The sequence below is a fragment of the Canis lupus genome, chromosome 23 (assembly GCF_011100685.1).
Source record: "Canis lupus familiaris isolate Mischka breed German Shepherd chromosome 23, alternate assembly UU_Cfam_GSD_1.0, whole genome shotgun sequence".
NCBI classification, from domain to species: Eukaryota; Metazoa; Chordata; class Mammalia; order Carnivora; family Canidae; genus Canis; species Canis lupus.
The window spans coordinates 35,418,074-35,437,257 of record NC_049244.1 but is presented as its reverse complement, the minus strand read 5'-3'; the positions used below and the strand labels follow the sequence as shown (position 1 = coordinate 35,437,257).

General features: G+C 34.7%; 1 protein-coding gene across 2 annotated transcripts in view; it reads left to right on the top strand.

The window, feature by feature from the left end:
* Positions 1-19,184, top strand: part of PIK3CB (phosphatidylinositol-4,5-bisphosphate 3-kinase catalytic subunit beta) — a 205,873-nt gene that overhangs the window by 140,589 nt on the left and 46,100 nt on the right. For both annotated transcript variants that reach the window (XM_038571022.1, XM_038571021.1), the window contains 4 exons: positions 7,099-7,287; positions 12,551-12,672; positions 15,886-16,029; positions 17,253-17,352. In XM_038571022.1, coding sequence (XP_038426950.1) covers positions 7,099-7,287; positions 12,551-12,672; positions 15,886-16,029; positions 17,253-17,352 — 555 coding nt within the window. The remainder of the gene's footprint in view (positions 1-7,098; positions 7,288-12,550; positions 12,673-15,885; positions 16,030-17,252; positions 17,353-19,184) is intronic.

The following is a 19,184-nucleotide window of genomic DNA, read 5'->3' as shown; positions in this document are numbered from 1 at the left end:
TGGGCCAAAGGCAGGCGCTAAACCGCTGCGCCACCCAGGGATCCCAATACCATCAGTATTTACTATCAGGAGTCCTATTAAGGAATTTATCTTATAATCCTTTACTATAAGCTAAGGGACTTAAATCTGCTCTTGGAATTAAAAGTGTTTTAAATAGTGTTAAAATACACTACATAAAATTTTAATCATTTTAAGTTTAGACTTCAGAAGTGTGAAGTATTGTGAATATATTTACAGTATCCTTGCATTGTTAAGTGCAACTGATCTCCAGAACTTTTTCATCTTGCTAAGCTGAAACTCTGTGCCCATTAAACAGCTCCCCATTTTCCCATCCCCTCAGCCCTTGGCATCCACTGTTCTACTTTCTGTCTCTGTGAATCTGACCATTCTAGCTACCTCACATAAATGGAATCATATGGTATTTTACCTTTTTGTGACTGGCTCATCTTTGGATAATGCCCTCAGTTTTTTGTCCCATGTTATTGCGTGTGTTAACTTCCATTTTTAAAGGTCAAATAGTATTTCATTGTATGTATATACCACAGTTTTTCTTTACAGTTATCCATCAGTGAGTCCTTGAGTTGCTTCCAAGGATTTAGCTCTTCTGATTAATGCCTCTGTGAACGTGGATATACACCATATCTTTTTAAGACTCTGCTTCAATTCTTTAGGATATATACCAGAAGTAGAATTGCTGAGTCATACTATTAATTCTCTTTTTAATTTTCTTAAGGAACTGCTATACTGTTTTCCACCATAGCTGTACCATTTTACATTCCTACCATCTGCAAAAGCATTCCAGTTTTTCACATCCTTGCCATCATTTTTGTGTTTTTTTTACAGGAGTCATCCTAATAGGTGTTGGTATTTTTTAAAACAGATGTTTGCCAAGGATCTTGGGTCTGTAGAATGGAAAAACTGTGATCCTTGTGAATTATGATTATAGAATTGGCAGTTTTTGATCTTTTTATTTAGTGGTTCTCAACCTGAGGCTGGTTTGCCCTCTATGGGCCATTTGGCATTGTCTAGAGGTTTTCTTGGCTGTTGTCGCAACTCATGAGAGTGTTTCTGGCATGTTGTGGGTCGACTTCAGGAGTGCTACTAAATTTCTATAATGCACAGGACCATCCTCCTACAACCAAATAATAGTAGTACTGAGGTTGAGAAACCCTGCTCTCATTTAAAACATGTTATAATTTTATGTTATTTTCTTACTGCAGAAACTCAAAATTTCAGTGGTTCGCTTTGGAGAATGCAGATGATGACTCAAGCCATTAGTTCACAGGTCTGGAAATGTGGCTAGGAAATTTTTTTAGGAGAATGATTTGGAGTTTTCATAGCCCTCAATTTTAGGGAAGGAAATATCAAACATTAAAATTTTTTTTTGACTTAACTGAAAACTTGCAGGAAGTATACAAAGAATTCTTGTATAGTCTTTCTTTAGCTTCCCCAACTGTTAACATTTTGGCACATTTGTTTTATCAGTCTGTGTATATGCATTTTTTTCTGAATATATGATATTAAGTGGCATCATTGTTCCCGTTTACTCCTTTAATTCTTCAGTGTATAATTCCTAAAAACAAGAACATTCTCATACTTAGCCAGAATCTGTTCATAAAAATCAGGAAAATAATGTCGGTACAGTTCTTTTTTCTCATGCACACATTCCATTCAATTCTGTCCAGTTTTCTAAATAACATTTGTGGGCAGCCCAGGTGGCTCAGCGGTTTAGCACCGCCTTCAGCCCAAGGTGTGATCCTGGAGACCCAGGATCAAGTCCCACGTCAGGCTCCCTGCATGCAGCCTGCTTCTCCCTCTGCCTATGTCTGTTCCTCTCTCTCTCTCTCTCTCTCTTTCATGAATACTTAAAATCTTTAAAAAAAAAAAAAGTTTGATATAGGTCCAGGATTTAACCCTGGTTAATTGTTGCATTTTATTGCCATTTATCTTTGGTTTTCTTTTCCTCAGTCTTCTTTACCTTCACTGACTCTGACATTTTAAGAATACTGGTCAGTTCCTTTTTTAGAAGGTTACTCAGTGTATTTATCTAATGTTTTGTCATGATCAGATTCCAGCTATGCATTTTGAATGGTGTAATACATTGAATTGAAGTGGTGGAGTGTTTCTCTTACTGTATTTTATCAGCAGGCAAATAATGTTAATTTGTTCTATTACTATTGATGTTAATTTTTATTACTTGATTAGGATAGTGTCTGTTAGGTTTTTGTTTTGTTTGTTTTTTTTTTTAGTTTTTTTTTAGGTATAAAGTATTTTGTGGGCATATTTTGAGACTGACCATCCCGTTTCATGTTAAACTTTGACCCACTTATTTTTAATAAACGTTTATTAACACATCTTGCCTGAATCAGTATCATTACAGTGATTTCCCAAGTGCTGATTTTCAAATTAATTTTTCTCTTCGATTTATTAGTTGGTTTATATTATAGGGTAAAGGTTTTTCTTCTAGTTCATTTATTTAGTCTTTTTTTTTTTTACTTAGAGTAGTATGTATTCATAATTTCTGCTTTATTAATGACTTATAATTTGTTACCGTCATTCATTTTGATATTCAAAATGATCCAGATTTGGCAGCCCATTCATGCCTTTTTGTGTCTTTTTGACATGTTTTTATCATTCTTTGAGCATTTCCTTCTTTCTGGTATAATAAAGTATTCCAGGTCCATCTGTTATTTTCCCCAACCTAGCTTTGGGATCTGTCTTTTCTCTAGAGAGTCCTGACTCCATGTGTGAAAAGTATTTAGAATCTAAGATTTGGGCACCGTATAAGCTTATTGCTATTGGTATGCAATTGCATCTAGACCTTTTCACAAAACAGCTAGGTAACATGTATATATATGTTTGCATATAGTCTGGCATATATAAGCACAGAGATATATATTGCTTTATCTATTAAATATTAAAAACCAGAAGTTCTTATCAATATATTTAATTTATTAGATCCACCACCACAGGATTTTTTTTAGCCTTTACCTTTTTATGTTTGTAATTCTGTTTTCTGACATTGACAAATCTGGATTTCTGTTAATCTCAATATATTTATTTATTTGCTCAAACCCCTGATTGTGATCAATCTCCCAATCATGTAACTATCTTCTCAGTTTTTTCATCAGCCCCGACTGCATGGCCTCCCTTATCCTGTTACGTGTTGATCAGATCCCAAGTCTGGCCAACACATAGTTAATTCTGTCCTCAGCAGACATACTGGGAACATGCTGTCTGAGCTTCTAGCCCTTCTGAATATGACCCATGAGTTTTCCAGCCTTTTTTACCCCTCCCTCTACCCATCCCTCACAACCCCCATTTCGAAGGGGAAAGAACCACAGTCAGTGTTTGATGGGCTTTATAGCAAAGTATATTTGCTTTGTTTTATTTCAGCCAATAATCACTATTATATAGTAATATGTACATGAATTTGAAAAATCTAAACATAAAGACAGAGAATATGACTGTTAGTTTTCATTGCTTTCTACCATTATTTTAGTTCAAGCTTTTGAACAGGTTTATGAGTTCACCATTTACCCTATACAATATAAGTTAACATTACTGATTGTTTTGGGTTTTGCAAAAGAATGTAGGATTCTGTGTTCTTGGGGCTTTATACCACATTTCTGGTAGTTTATTTTTACCTTGGCTTTATTCAGTGCTATGCTTTTCATAGCTCAGTAAACAATCATAGTACAATTATATAGCTAAGTCCCTGCTCTCCCCTTTTAGTTTACTGCTAGGTCTTCAGGATATTTACTTATTGTAGGTCTATAGAGTCTTATTTTGATTCAGGGAATTACAGTAGGTTTGCTAGCTTTTTGCAGTATTTAACAGCATTCTGTTTCTCTGACATGAACAATTTAGATTCTGTTGTTTGCAGTAACAGGTTTCATTTTAAGATGTATAAGCGTAGGAGTTTGATTTTCAGACTCCAATGACTTATGATGGTAACTTTTCAGAGAAACTGTCAAGCCTGTAAAATAAGGTATATCCTTTTTAGGTTGAGGATGTAAATATAAAACTACATCATTGTACACGGTGTGTGTGTGTGTGTTTAAAGTGATACTTTATTTTTTAAAGAGCAGTTTTAGAATTACAACAAAATTGGGAGGAAGATAGAGATTTCCCATATATTTCTGTCCCTTCATGTGCATATCTCTTTCTCATTATCAACATCACTCACCAGAGCAGTATCTTTGTTACTTAGAACAAACCACATTGATACATTATAATCACCTAAAGTGCATAGTTTACCTTGGGTTTCATTCTTGGTGTTGTGCAATTTGTGGGTTTGGACAAATGTATAATGGAATGTATTTATCATTATCATACAGAATATTTTTACTGTCCTGCCAATCGTCTGTGCTCTGCCTATTCTTTCCCCCACCCCACCCCTGACAACCACTGATCCTTTTTTTTTTTTTTTTAAGATTTTATTCATTTATTTATTCATGAAAGAGAGAGAGAGAGAGGCACAGACACAGACAGATGGAGAAGCAGCCTCCATGCAGGGAGCCCGATGTGGAACTTGATCCCAAGACCCTAGGATCATGCCCTGGGCTGAAGGCAGACGCCTAACCACTGATCTTATTATTCTCTTCATAGTTTGGCCTTTTCCAGATGTTACATAAATTGGAATCATACAGCATGTAGTCTTTTCAGACTGGCTTCTTTCCCTTAGTAATAGGAGTTTAAAGTTCCTCCATGTCTTTTGTGGCATGAATGCTCATTTTCTTTTAGTGCTAAATAATATTCCATTGTCTGTATGTATTACAGTTTGTCCATTCACCCACTGAAGGACATCTTGGTTGCTTCCAAGTTTTGACAGTTTTGAATAAAGCTGCTATAAACATCTGTGTGCAGGTTTTTGTGTGGGTATAAGTTTTCAACTCCTTTTGGTAAATGCTAAGGAGCATGATTACTGGATTATATGGTAAAAGTATGTTTAGTTTGTAAGAAACTGCCAAACTGTCTTCCTAAGTGGTTTTGTAGTATTTTACATTCCACCAGCAGTGAATAAGTGTTTCTCCACATCCATAATAACATTCAATGTTGTCAGTGTTCTGGATTCTGGCCAGTTCTAATAGATATTAGAACTTATTTTTGTTGTAATTTGCATTTCCCTGATGACATAATTTTAAGCATTTTTTTATATGCTTATTTGCTATGTTTGTGTCTTATATGGTGAGGTGTCTATTTAGGTCTCTGACTCATATTTTAGTTTGATGGCTTATTTTCTAATAGTTGAATTTTTAAAGTTCTTTCTGTGTATTTTGGATAACAATACTTTATCAGATAAGTCTACTTGCAGATACTCTCTCCCAGTCTTGTTTTTTCATCCTCTTGACCATGTCTTCCACAGAACAGTTAATATTAAGTTTAGTGAAGTCAGCTTATTTGTTCTTTTATTGATGGATCATGCATTTGGTTTACATGTAAAGTCATTGCCAAACAGTCATCTAGATTCTCCTATGTTATCTTCTAGGCGTTTTCTAGTTTTGTATTTCACATTTACTAAGTTGGGTAGTATGAGTCCTTCATCTTTTTCTTCTTTAGTATTATGTTGGCTATTCTGTGTCTTCTCTGTCTATGTTTAGAATCAGTTTGTGAGCATCTTCAAAATTTTGGTTGGGTTTGCGTTGAATCTATTGATTACATTGGAAGAGCTGACATTTTTGTAATAATGAATCTTCCTATTCATGAACATGGGAAATCTCTCTATTTATTTGATTTCTTTCACCAGAGGTCTGTAGTTTTCCTTATGTAGATTTTGTACATATTTTGTTAGTTTTATACCTAAGTTTTCATATTTTTGGGTTCTAATGTAAGTGGTATTAGATTTTTAATTTCAAATTCCACGTGTTTATTGCTGATATATGGGAAAGTAATTTACTTTTGTTTATTAAACTTGTGTCCTACAATCTTGCCCTAATTATGCATTGGTTCCAATAATATTTTTGTTGATACTTTCAGATTTTCTGAACAATTATGCCTATGGTATAATAATCCTAGTCCCCATTCTTTTGTACATATACATATATTATTTTAAGTCTCATTACTTTAGAAAGTTAGTATGACGATTTTAATACTTGTATGAAATTGCAGTTAAAAACGTGAAGTACAGAATTACATAATAATAGAATATAAGTCTATACAGAATCTTGTCATAATTCTAGAGAGTTTTGTTTTCTAAGATTTTATTTGTTTTAGAGAACACACAAAAGTGCAGGTGAGGGGAGGGGGGAGGGGCAGAGGGAGAGAAGGGGAACCTCAAGTAGACCCCCACCCCCCGCCCCCAGGGAGCAGGGAGCCCCACACAGGGCTCCATGTCATGACCCTAAGGTCATGTCCTGAGCTGAAACCAAGAGTCTAATGTTCAACCTACTGAACCACCAGGTGTCCCTATTTTTTGTTTTGTTTTTAAATGTATTTTGGCCTAAATGGTATAGTTTTACTTTAAGTTTGAAGAAGTGAATCACTTTCCTTTAATGTCTTGATAATTCAGAGTGTAGATCCAAAAAATAGCTTGGGCCATCTTCATTATTTTAGTATATTCTTGTACAGATTAGAAAAGAAAATGGGATAATGGTATTTGATTCATGTTTAGTTTTATCCAGGATTCAAATCTTAAACCAAATGGTTTTGATGCCTCTGAGCCAACAAGACACATACTTTTTTTTAAAACTTCATATATTTGGTTCATCTTTGCTGTTTTGTTTGTTTATAGAAACTGAAAATTAAAATGGAACTATAGAAATTCAGTTCAAATAATAAATGACTTTTTAGTCCAAATTGCAATTCTGCCACCTAGTGTTTGCATATGGATTTTTAAAGAAACAATATTCCCCCTCTTTTTAGAACTGTTTGAGAATAATTCTTTCTTTCATCCTTAGCTTACAAATTTAATATGCTGTCAATAAAACCTATAAAAAGGGCATCCATCTTTATTAACCTTTTTAAGGAATTAGATCTTTAGTATCTTAAAGCTTATAAGTTGTTTATAAATTCATTGTATAAAAATTTGCTAAGTGTTTGCCAGTGATATTCACAGAATTCAGTTATGTAATGAATGAGTAATTTTACTTCCCTTAGAGTCGAGGTGGAAAAAAGTTTCTTGCTGTACTGAAAGAAATCTTGGACAGGGATCCTTTGTCTCAACTTTGTGAGAATGAAATGGATCTTATATGGACTTTGAGACAAGATTGCAGAGAGAATTTTCCACAGTCACTGCCAAAATTACTGCTGTCGATCAAGTGGAATAAGCTTGAGGATGTTGCTCAGGTAACAAAAGATAATTTTTGTATTTTGTGATTCATTTTGGGAGTATATATTACTTTGTTGATTTCATGTAAAATGGAACCTATATCTTCATAGGTTGGATAATTTTCTATAGGAGAAATTTTCAGGTTTTAAATTTTACATATAAATTCTACATTAAATGATAGACTAGACAGTTTAAGATTTTAAAATCCCAGATGCTAGATAGGTATTTTGTATCTTTCAATAAGAACGATTAAAACATGGCTTGTGGTGTAATTATCTATAATCCCTGCCTGCATGTAGTAGGTTCTGGATTTTTTCTAACAGTTTTATCAATGAGCCCCAAAGTTTTAATCTTAAAATGACTTTAATCTTTGCAATGACTGTTATAAAATCAATAGGTATTGTTTGAAAATTACCTCTATTTCTAGAAGCTAATACTTTAGAGCATAAACCTTTTCAATCAGTTTTAACATTCATTTTAATTGGGCAGTGTTGATGAATGTTTGCCTTTAGGTAGAATAAAGAAAAGGAAAAAAAGTATTCTAAAAAAAAAAGCCGCCAAATTTTAACTCCTTGATATAGTTTTCAGAGTCCTATCAAGAAGCACTGGCATTTATTAAATCCAGTTGGTTATCAGTATTCTACAGAAAGGTCCTTGATGTGCTTTTTAAATCAGAACAAATACATTTGGCATTTTAAAATAACTAAATTTGTTCACCTTGTTTGAATTTAGCGGATAGTTTAAAGTTTCCTGGTCTTGAGATGCCTGGGTGGCTGGGTTGAACGTCTGCCTTCACCTCAGGGCATGATCCTGGGTCCTGGGATGGAGTCCCACATCAGACTCCCCCACAGGGAGCCTCCTTCTCCCTCTGTCTGTGTCTGTGCCTCTCTCATGAATAAATAAATAAAATCTTTAAAAAAAATAACATTTTCTGGTCTTAGTAAATTTATAATGACGTTTTAAAATTTTATTTAAATTTTAATTCTAATATAGTTAACATACAGTGTTATATATAAGTGTGAAATCTGTAAGACTTTTAAAAATTCAAGGAATGCATATTTATTTATATATTTATATACATTTAAAATTTATTATTATTTACTTCTGTCAGCTTAGGACTTCTTCTGAGTTTATTTCTATTTTTTAACAATTTTTTGAATCATGTTACATAATTATAATGTGCCTCATTTAGACTGTTTTTGCAATTAGCCATATGAACATTACTTACTCTGAAAAGGAACTATTTCTGTATAGGTTTTAGCAGCCACTTATTTCCCTAAATTCAAGGTTAGTCTTCTGTGAACTCCCATAATGGTAGAATATAAGCATTTTTTAGTTGGCATGTTTGCCTGCTTCTAGTGGATAATGTCCAGTTCTAACTGCTTATCCAAGAAATGCATCATATTATTATTTTGTATGGAATTGGAAGAAATTTCTTGCTGTACTTTTAAAAGATATCTAAAAGAGAGGTTATGTTAGGTGTCAGAAGATGGAATGAAGGGTACCTAGGTGGCTCAGTTTGTTAAGCCACCGACTTTTGGTTTTGGCTCAGGTGATCTCATGGGTTATAAGATCTAGCTGGGCTTCAGACTTTATGCCAAGCAGCCATTCGGCTTGAGGACTCTCCCTCTGACCTCTCCCACTAGCACGCATGCACATGCACATTCTCTCACTCTCTGAAATCTTAAAAAAAAAAAAAAAAAAAAAGAATGGGCTAATTTTCCATTAATCTTTCTTTCCTTTTTAAAGATTTATTTATTTTAGAGAAAGAGAGAGAGAGAGTGCGAGCAAGTAATTGGAGGGATCCGGGTGTGGGGGGGAGAGAATCCTTAAGCAGACTCTCCACTAAGGGCAGAGCCCCATGTGGGGCTCGATACCAGGACCCAGGGATCATGACCTGAGCCAAAATAAAGAGTCAGCACTTAATCAGCTGAGTCACCCAGGCACCCCTCATATTTCTTTATTTGAACTCTGGGGACAGAAAACTTTTACATTTAGGAATTTAACACACTTATCTCATTTCCAGGAGATAACTTTTAAGAGTTATTTTCAGATATAAACAAACATTCTTCATTTTGATAGAAGAAAGCCAGTCCTAATCCTCTTTTTTTTTTTTTTAAGTGTCTAGAGAAGAAACGCTGATGGAATAAAAAGTAATGTGTTTTGTTTTCCCAACTCTGTCCCATTGCTAGTTACAGTGAATGGGTACAAAAGATGGAATATAAACTATATTTTTAATAAATTGACTCTGCCTTAAGAAGTGGAGAGCCAGAAGTCTGTTACAAGATTTGTATTCTGATTCTAGAGGCCTAAGCCATGGGTAAAAATTCTATAGAAGAGTAGCTTTTCCCTCTCACCACCACCCCAGGGGGAAAAAAAAGAAGAGTAGCCCTCCCTTAAACCACAGGAAAATACTCTGTTGGCATAATGTGAAAGGGGTTTCAATAGTCTTTGCAGAAGGCATGGGTTGGTTAACACTGCTTTCACTGTTTATATGGCTGAGTCAGATTTCCCTGTTCACTTTCATAGCTTTTCCCAAACTAAAGTAGTGAGTTTTGATATTTTATTTAGCTTCACACTTACTTACTTAACTTACTTACTTACTTACTTACTTACTTATTTATTTATTTATTTATTTATTTATTTATTTATTTATTTATTTATTTAAAATAGTTTTACATTTATTTATTAATTTTATATTAATGCTTTAATAATTGTAAGTGAACTTTTTGTTTTTTTAATTGTAAGTAAACTTAATAGAGGTAGCTTCTTTCCAATAATAGGGGAGGTTTTAACTCACAGCATAGTTAGACTTTCTAGTATTACTGAATGTTATCTACCCTTTTCAGTCTTGTTTTTGTGTAACAATATATTCCGTATTCCATGTGCTAACTGGAAATTGGGAAATGGTCCCCCCCCCCGCCCCAATTCTTCTACCCATAATGGGAATTGCTCTCGCCAGTTAGGATCTGGTCAAAGTGGGGAGGGAGTCCCATCTGTGACAAAAAAAGTGGTATGAGGTAGGTGTTTCCTATCTTTAAACCAGTATTTGTTAACTTTTTTTCATTACTACACTTGTTAGGAGCCGCTGCACCCGCCCCCCACCCCCATCTTATTTATTTATTTATTTGAGAGAGAGAGAGAGAGAGAATGAGAGAGAGAGAATGAACTCTGGAGCATGAACAGGAGGTAGGGGCAGAGAAAGAGAGAGAAGCAGACTCCCCAACTGAGCAGGGAGCCTGATACAATATTGGGTTCTGTGAGATGGGGTGTTGTCCCAGGAGGCTGGGATCAGGACCTGAGCCACAGGCAGATGCTTAAGCGACTCAGCCACCCAGGCATCTCTGTTAGGAGCCATTTCAGACTTTTTTCTCTAATAGCCCCATTGCCATGATATTTTTATACCATAGGTAAGTATGTGTCTTTTTATGTACTGTACGCATATATGTGCTATATACATAAAACGAGCAAGTATAAAGCCTATTTTTATTTATGCAAATTTAAGAATAATTAAGATCTTAAGGTAAAAGTTAAAAAACTAACATTTTAGTATATTTAAATAACTTATGTAATTATCTAAATTGTAATACCAAATTTCATATGATGTTAGCAGTTTATGTATGTTTATGTAAATGTGTAGTAATAGCAATATAATCAAATATTAAAAAGTTATCCAAAAGTATTCTGCAAATGTAAAGTAATAGAAAAATGAATTTCTTTAAAAGTATCTTTAGTGAGGTTAAAATTGCTTCATATAGACATACTTTTTAACTTAGCTTCTAGATATTCATTCAAGTATTATTGACCTATTTTCCATTTGACATAATTAATGAGAGGGGTTGAAAAATTAGAATTAAAATAATATAACTTATTTTTATTTAGTTCTTAAACCCGAAGTCTCACATAACTTAAATGACAACAAGGCAGCTAGGCAGTAAATACTCTCTGGCTACTTCTTGCAGTATGACTGTGAAAATGACAGTCAGTTGAGAGAAGTCCTTCAGTCATTGCCATCTGTTTGCCATATTTTTGTGTTTTGATGTTGCATACATTTTGTGTGTCGTCTTTAGATTCAAGGTGCTACTTATGTGATATACCCAATATCACATATATATTATGTGATAATACTGATCAGATATTAAGGAATATGATTTTATCAGGTAGGGTTGAACTTAGCCACAAATCATAATTATAAAAAAAATTTTTTTTTTTTTTTTGCTCTCTTGTAAAACCACTTTTCTTCTCATTTAACTATCCCTGATAAGAATATGTACTATAAACATAACTAACCTTGAGGAGGCAGTGACTTTTTTTTGCCTGGAGCAACTTTGTGAGATGAGTCTCACAGTGATCTGATGGGAGACAGGTAAGAATTCTTTCTAGGTATTTGGGTTTTCTGGAGCTAAGGTTTCCAAAGATGTGACCATGTCTGCTAGAATCCACCCTCTACCTGCAGTCCCACCTCATCCCCATGGAGAGATTCTTTTTTATTCTGTCTAGATCATTTCTATGTGACATTTATAAATAGTAGACTGGCTATATTTACTTTGTTTATAGAAAATAAACTTTTTCCTTTTTAAAGATTTTATTTATTTAAAAAAGAGAGAGAGAGCACAGTGAGAAGGAGCACAGGGAGAGGTTAAAGCAGGCTCCCCTCTGAGCAGGGAGCTGGATGCGGGGTGCAATCCCAGGACCCTGGGATCACGACCTGAGCTGAAGGCAGATGCCCAACTGACTGAGCCACCTGGGGCCCCTAAACTATTTCTTTTTAGTCATTTATTGTGATTTAAAGGTTTTAAACATATACGGTCAATAAAAAAAATTATGTTAAGTGATGGATATTCTTAAAAATATTGAGAACTAAAAGTAAGGTCCCCCCTAAATAATTTTATGTTGAGTTATTAATGAACTCTTTTTATATGTAAATTAGCTATCATTAGCTTGAGTGTTACAGCTTATATTTGTACTTTGAATTTTACCTTTAAATATTTCTTGATCATTTCTCTTTCTTCCTTTAAAAAATTATTAAATGGTAATGATTGTAGAATCATTATATTCAGTATATCATTCTGTTCCCAGGTAAGTACTTCATAGCTTTTTAAACTTGCTTATCTATAGAATATTTCAACAAAGACAGTCTTTATTAGTCCATGTTAATAGGAGTAGATTTTTGAGGCCTCAGTAATTGTACATATGCTTTTCTTTTCCCATCTTTTGCCAAGAAAAAATAGATTATTTTTCTCCTCTATAATTTCTGAACCAGTTTTAATTTTTCAACAGCTTCAGGCACTACTTCAGATTTGGCCTAAACTGCCCCCCCGGGAGGCCTTAGAGCTTCTAGATTTCAACTATCCAGATCAGTACGTGCGAGAATATGCTGTGGGCTGCCTGCGACAGATGAGGTATTCTGCAGGTGGCTTTCTTGGGGAAAAGGAATAACGTGGGGGTAGATAGAGAAGGTGATATCTGCTTGAATGTTGATAAGAAAGGAAAAAGCTAGGAATTATTCAGAGTTAAAAGCATTTTTCCCCCCTCTCTCCCTATATTCCTCCCTCCACCTTTCTCTCTTTTTCCTTCCTCTTTCACGTTTACTCTCTATTTTAAAACAAAACCCAGGGGCAGCCCAGGTGGCTCAGCAGTTTAGTGCCACCTTTGGCCCAGGGTATGATTCTGGAGACCCGGGATCGAGTCCCGCGTCGGGCTCCCTGCATGGAGCCTACTTCTCCTTCTGCCTGTGTCTCTTATCTCTCATTCTGTCTGTGTCTCTCATGAATAAATAAATAAAATCTTAAAAACAAAACAAAACCCAGAGACACACAACCAAGATCGCCCTTGGCTTCCATGATTCATTAGAATTCACAGAACTCACATATATTCATATTTTTGGCTATGATTTATTATAGCAAAAGGAGACCGTGTAGAATTGGTAAAGGAAAAAGATTAATGGAGCAAAGACTGTAGAAAACCATGCAGGAGCTTCTAAGAGTTCTTTACCAGTGGAATCACAGTGAATATGCTTAATTTCCTCAGCAACAAGTTGTAACATGTCTGAAATGTTGTCTACTGGGGACGATCCTCAGAGATTTGGTGGCTAGAGTTTTTATTGGGGGCTAGTTACAGAATCACCCTCTGCTTAACACAAAAGCAAAATTCTAGACTCCCAGAAAGAAGATGGATGTTGAGCGTAAACCATACTGTTTGTGAGAACAATTTACCCATGCAAAGCCATTCTTACCTGTTAGGTGGTGAGAAGCCTTCTGAAATCCTTCTTTCCAGATGCAGGCTAAAAGGCCAGTGTTGTAAACAGGCTTTTTTTTAAGGGATAACATTCAGGCCTGCTGTTATGTTAACTCTTTTCTGTCTATCACTCAGAATTAAGAAATGTCAATATTTTGTCATTTTTTAATACTTTTAAGCAAATAGCATTATAGCAAAAGCTGAAGTCCTCATAGTTTTTTTTTTTTTTACCTAATCCTGATTGCTTTCACTTCCCAAAGACAATCATTATCATGCATTTGACCATGTATCCTTTTATACCACATTTTTCTGTTTATACTACATTTTATAACTATAAAAATATAGAGAGGGCAGCCCGGGTGGCTCAGCGGTTTAGCGCCGCCGTCAGCCCATGGCCTGATCCTAAGACCCGGGATCGAGTCCCACATCGGGCTCCCTGCATGGAGCCTGTTTCTCCCTCTGTGTCTTTGCCTCTCTCTCTCCCTGTTTCTCATTAATAAATAAATAAATTAAAAAAAATAGAGTAACACTGTACATTTAAAAATTACACTGATATGTCTTACCATATGTATTATTTTAAATCTTTTTAAAAATTCAGCATAGGTTTTTGAGGTCATTCTCTCTAAACCCTTTTTTTAAATATTTATTTATTTATTTATTTATTATTCATTCATTTATTTATTTATTTATTTATGATAGTCACAGAGAGAGAGAACGAGGCAGAGACACAGGCAGAGGGGGAAGCAGGCTCCATGCACCGGGAGCCTGATGTGGGATTCGATCCTGGGTCTCCAGGATCGCGCCCTGGGCCAAAGGCAGGAGCCAAACCGCTGCGCCACCCAGGGATCCCTTTCTTTCTAATTACATATAAATATAGTTCATTCCCTTCACTACTCTGATATATTCTTTCATAGGGATATATCTTATTTACTCCATATTGAGGAACATTTTGTTTTCTCCAGACTTTCCTGTTATAAACAGTGCTACAGTGAACATGCTTGTAGAGTTCTCTTTGGCCAGTACATGTGTGAAAATCTATGAACTTTATTTGAAGAAATGTCATTATTGAGACCGTCTCAGAGAATGGGCATTTTCAGATTTATCTATTTCTAGTCTCAAGAATGAAGATTATACTGTATGGTTATTTGAAAAATAGAAGTTCTCAGAAAATTATGGATACTGTTAATCCTTTTTCTTCTTTTTAAAAGTCATATATGTTTCAGGTCATGTGATGTCCAAAGGAAATACACAAATTCTTCTATAGTTGTTTTTTTAGGGGAGTGAAGTTTGAAGTATAAGGAAAGAGGAAGCCTCCTTCTGTTTCTATACTTCCTTTCTATCTTTTACACCATTTCTAAGTTTTATAAAGGGCATAGATTTTACAATAAACTTTAGATTGTTGAACACTTTTTAAAAATGAGGTTCCTAGTTGCATTGGAGACCTGAGGGGAAGGGGCTACCCAGCCCCCTTTTAGCCAAGTGTTTTTTTTTGTTTGTTTGTTTTTTTTTAATGTATAGATCCCCAGGAGGAGATTGTTGTGCTCTCCATGTTCCATATGGCTAATTCTGATTGACTTTCCTATGATAAATTTTCTACTTCTGAGTATTTTTTTAATGTAGTGCCCTGGGTTTCAGTCCCAGATCTGCATTAGATTTTTTTAACCATTTATTGCCCAAGACTATAGTTAGCAAGTAGGGGACTTGGGATTCCTATCTTACCTGACCATTGGAATTGCCTTTGATGAGAATGTGTTTACATGTGAATGGTTTGGAGATAGGCAGAAAACAGAGAACCACTAACCTTAATTAATTCAGCTTATTTAATTACAATATTATGTTGTATTAATTCAGGGAATCCGTTCCCACTTACACATATACTCATTTCATTATCCTTTAAATAGTTTAAAGTTAATATTTTAATGTTCACTGACTATCTGGGAAAAGGAATTACCTAACCCTAATGATACAGGAAAATAAATTGTTAAATTACTAATGGAATTTTTATTTAAAAAAAAAAACTGGTTGAGAATATAACTTTTCCAGCATGATGAGTAATCAGTATTAAGGTACCTGATTTTATAGAAGCTCTGGGCTGATTATAAATGCAATCATTAATCGTATCAACCTAGGTAATTTAATTGAAATGCCCTATAAACCTGTTCTTTACTTCTTTCCTTTCCATTTCCCCTCCTCCCCACAGGAAATTTTGAGCTTTTTTTGTGTTATTTTAGCAGTGGAATAGTGAATGTAAGCATGCCATAAGCCTGACCCAAAAGGACCACTGTGTTTCAGTAAGTTAGTATTTGATAGCTTGATAGGAAGGGATCTTTTTTTGGCACTGGTTGTTGAGTGACTTATCTGTCTTTTGTTTCTTTTAGTGATGAAGAACTCTCTCAGTATCTTTTACAACTGGTGCAAGTTTTAAAATATGAGCCTTTTCTTGATTGTGCCCTGTCTAGATTCCTATTAGAAAGAGCGCTTGCTAATCGGAGGATAGGGCAGTTTCTATTTTGGCACCTTAGGTAAGTCTTTTTTATTTTTTAATTTGCGTCTACTTCGTGCTTTTGTAAATATAAATCAGAATAACATGCAACATTTAGTCTATCCGTCAGCTGCTGTAGTTGTTCCTGAGCCATATATAACATTTACATGCTTTTTGATGTCTTCTGTTTCTTCATACTCAATTCTTAATTTTCAGGATTTGGCAAAGTAATTCAGATAAGTGTTCCACCAAGCCTCCTTGATATTTTAACTGAAACTAATAATGTATTGCTATTTTCTAGTCAGGTGTACTTATTGTGTACTTAGAACATATTTGGGCTAAAATCAGATCTGCGGACTCCTTTTGAAAGGCTTTGGTATTAATATCATTGCTACTAACAGGTAGAGGTTTTAAAGTTTTTGTGTAACAGCAGCAACATTTTCAACTGCTTTATTAGGTCATTTTCAGAAATATAGGAGTCTTATTTCAGCGAGTTTATATTGGGGTAAAATCAGGAAGGATAACTAAAATCCTTCTGTTTCTGGGGAAATTGTTGAATCCTCATTTCTGACTCTGTACTCACACATTTTTGTCGTTTTCATCTGGACTTCAGAGTATTAAAATCAGTGATCGTCAGAAAAATATGACTTTCCTCCATTTTAGGTAAACTTCTTAAGAAAAATAAGCTCTGTTTTTTTTTGATGTTAATTCTGGGGGTTACATTTCTGAATCTTGACTTCCTATTTACTCATAGAGGTTTTTCCTTTCTTTTTTTTAATTAGTCATCTTTTCATACAGTTCAATCTTCCTATTTTTAAGCCCCCCAAGGAATAACAAAACATGGTGTTCCTTCCTTTTTCAAACATGTATGGCATTCTTTAGCTGAAAAAAAAATTGTATAATTGAGGGTTTAGTCAGTTGTATGATATGAGTCAGATCTTTGTGTTTTACTTTATTGTCTTTTAATTGGCAGTATTGCCATTTCAACTGTGAAAATCAAATAAAGTAAGATGTGAAAATTTTGGGTGTTTTGAATAAAAAAAAATAACTAATTACAAAATCACACATGGTTTTGAACTATGGTGTTTAAAGACTTGGGGAGTTGACCATCCCACTAATAGTTGTGAACAAGATCATGTTTCTTCTGTTTTTTGATCAGTATTAAAAGTTTATTTGATAATAGAATATGAAGTTGGTATTTTTATTTGGTGATCTGAAGTGTTTTATAAACAACCCATCTTAATATTATTAACTTATTTGTAGGTCAGAAGTGCATATCCCTGCTGTCTCAGTACAGTTTGGTGTCATCCTTGAAGCATATTGCCGGGGAAGCGTAGGGCACATGAAAGTGCTTTCCAAGCAGGTATCAAGTTTTTTTAATCTTCATGTTCAGCTTGCCACATTGTATTTGATAAATTGTATCATATGGTGTTTCTCATGTTACATTATTTCATAGAGGTTTCAGTAACTAAACCTAATTAATACATTTTTAAATTAAAATTTAAGTCAAGAAGTGAAGTGTCAACAAACTTGGAACATTGAGTGCTCCCCTCAAAATTACTGATTCCTCATAGTATCTGTATTAAAAAACATGCCTTACATTTTAATAGGAAATACTTATTTAGACATGCTTAACAATGGGTTTGATGGTGATGGTGACAAAGGTCATGAAATTTTTAGACCCTGTTTTTTCATATCTCTGAGTTACTCTGTCCAGTTAGTATAGTATTTATGATTCATATATTCTGCATATGTTTTAGTTTGAGATATTTTGACACCTAAGTCCATTGTTGTTGTAGGATCTAGAATTCAGAATCCTCAAGCTGCTTTTTCAAACTATATATATATATATTTATATATGTATATATAGGCCTGCAGTCCCTTATCTTCTTTCCAGGTCTTCATTTTCTAATCATTGCAGGTGATGAGATATTAGTGATATTGATAGGTCAGATATCAAATGCTTATATGCAAGGAAACATACTGAGTGTCTTAAGTATATTACTTTACTCTCCTAATACTGCACCACAGTAGTTGCCAATACTGTCTGGATTTGACAAGGAGGAAAACAGAGGCTGTAAGAGATTAAGTAGCTTGTCTATAATCCCACAACTGTTAAGTGACAGGAATAAGTTTTAAATTTAAGTCTGTCCAGGGCAGCCCGGTGGCGCAGAGGTTTAGCGCCGCCTGCAGCCCAGGGTGTGATCCTGGAGACCCTGGATCGAGTCCCATGTCAGGCTCTCTGCATGGAGCCTGATTCTCCCTCTGCCTGTGTCTCTGCCTCTCTCTCTCTCTCTCTCTCTCTCTGCATTTCTATGAATAAATAAATAAAATCTTTTAAAAAAAATAAATTTAACTCTGTCCAGGTATAAAACTTAACTTTTCTTTTTATTACAGCAGGGGTTGTCACAACTTTTTAGCACCACAACTCTCTTTTATAAATCAAAACCTAAACACAGATCCACTGTATAAAAGAGACAACAATGTAATTTTATCAGTATAATGGTGTTTTGAAACTAAAATAAAATATAAGCCATTAAACAGAACCATGAAGCTGTTATACTAAATACAGAATTTCAAAATCTGGGACTATTATTAACAATTGTAGTCTCAGTATCCACTTATTTCTTTTGTTTTGGAGACAATCTTGATTTATACAGCTAAATAATTGCAAATGACGATGGTTTATTTAATTTTTTTAAAAAGATTTTATTTATTTATTCATGAGAGACACACACACAGAGGCAGAGACACAGGCAGAGGGAGAAACAGGCTTCATGCAGGTAGCCTGATGCAGTACTCAATCCCAGGACCCCAGGATCACTACCTGAGCCAAAGGCAGATGGTCAACCACTCAGCTACCCAGGTGTCCCAGTAATGATTGTTTAATAGTTTGCTTGCAAGTGAGGAGCATAACCATGGCCCAGGCTTGATTTGCTGGTCAGTCGTTTGTCCCCTGAAGGTTGAAATGAGAGCATTTCTGGCATCAAAATAAAACAACCCTTCTGTTGTTGAAGCCATTCTGGCTTCATGTCAGCATCCTTCACTGACAGGTAGCAACAGTATGCTTTTGTTCTTGAACAGTAATTTTTCTTGAATTGACTATCCTCTAAATAAACAGAAGAAGGTTTTCTTAATGGTTTAGTATATATTTACTCATAATTTAGTATATGCCAGGGTTTGTGTTAGGTACTG